We start from the raw sequence: 1391 nt of genomic DNA, 5'->3' as shown, positions 1-1391 counted from the left end.
GGGCGTGAGGCGGGCGCGCTCGGGCCCTGGCCGACCCACGCTCCACCCTGCCTTCCCAGACGCCTCGCTGTTGCCGGCCGACCGCGACCCCGACACGGAACAAACCTGGACACTCAGGTTCAGCCCGTCTCCGCCGAAGTCCGCGGGCGCACCGCGAGCTCCCGACTCCCCACCGCCGCTTACACCCGGCCCGGCGGCCACCTTCATCCCAGCTCGCGCCCTGGAGGGTGCAGATCCGCTGCCCTGCTGTCCCCAGGAGCCCGCGCCCTCACGCGTCCCGGGCTCCCCGTCGCCGGCACCGACCCCAGCCGAGGGGGACCCGGACCCGCTCGCCGGCCGCCCCCGAGAATGCGCGCCCCCCCGCGCGTCCTCGTCGCTGAATGACGTCGTTCTGGAGACCCTGGGGCACCTGGGCCACATCGCGGCTATCCTGGGCCCGCTGCGAGACCAGCTCCTAACCCTGAACCAGCACGTGGAACAGCTGCGCGGCTCTTTCGACCAGACGGTTTCACTGGCTGTGGGCTTCATCCTGGGGAACGCCTCGGCCGAGAGGGGCCTCCTGCTGGGCCAGCGAGAGTGAGGCCAGCTACCCCCTCCCCGCCCCCGCCCTCGCCCCCGCAGCCCCTCCCCACCCTAAACCCAGTACTTTGAATAAAAGGTTGTTTTGTCACGTGGCCAGTTCGTGCTGCTCGGCTGTCGGGCCGGAAGGACCCCCTGCAGGGAAGGCCTGCGGGGGAGGAGGGGCTGGCGTCAGGGCTCGTAGGAAGGTCGGGGCAAGGTTATGCCTCCACATCCTGGGGCGGGCCAGACAAGCGCTGCAGAGGCCTGCAACAGGCCGCCCCTCTCCCCCCACCCCCGAGATTTTACTGCTGCTAAGGGCCGACCCCCTCCCCCCGTAATGCGATAGAAACTTCGGTCTCACCAGGGGTGCCCCAAAGCAAGCAGCAATGGTCAGGACCTTCCCTCCCGGGCTGAGAGGGAGGAGAGGGCACCTGATAGAGTAAGCAGACGCCAGCTGGAGGCGGGGCATCACCTCTGCGCCCTAGGAACCGAGCATGGCAGAAGGGGGGCTGTGCGGGGATGGAAACGCAGGTGGCTGCCCCCACCCTGGGCCAGTGAAAGGGGAAGTAGCCCTCTCAGGCTGGAGCTGGAGGCCGCACTCGGTCCAGTTAGCCCAGGTCTTGGGAAGAGGCTTCCCAAAGCCCTGGCCTCAGCCAGGCCTTGAGCCAACTGGCCTAGATGGTGGTCGGGGTGCCGAGGGAGAGGCTCCTAAATTCCCCAGCAAGAGGGTCGGCCAGAGCCCAGGAGTTCCGGGTGGGTCTTATCACCCCCATTCCAGGCCCCACCCTGGTCGTCTGCTCAGCTTGGAGTGGGGGTGGGGCAGGCCAGCT

The 1391-nt window shown here is 68.7% G+C and overlaps 1 protein-coding gene across 1 annotated transcript in view; it reads left to right on the top strand.

Annotated features, from left to right (window-relative positions):
• UTF1 (undifferentiated embryonic cell transcription factor 1) overlaps positions 1 to 580 on the top strand; it is an 8589-nt gene extending 8009 nt beyond the window's left edge. Inside the window, exon 2 of the mRNA XM_007936877.1 lies at positions 10 to 580. Coding sequence (XP_007935068.1) covers positions 10 to 580 — 571 coding nt within the window. The remainder of the gene's footprint in view (positions 1 to 9) is intronic.
• Positions 581 to 1391: the final 811 nt, after the last annotated feature.

The sequence above is a fragment of the Orycteropus afer genome, unplaced genomic scaffold, assembly GCF_000298275.1.
Source record: "Orycteropus afer afer isolate SDZICR_OR568_19922 unplaced genomic scaffold, OryAfe1.0 scaffold00038, whole genome shotgun sequence".
Classification (NCBI taxonomy): domain Eukaryota; kingdom Metazoa; phylum Chordata; class Mammalia; order Tubulidentata; family Orycteropodidae; genus Orycteropus; species Orycteropus afer.
Note: the sequence above shows the minus strand (reverse complement) of the source record. Positions and strands in the feature narration are given on the sequence as shown.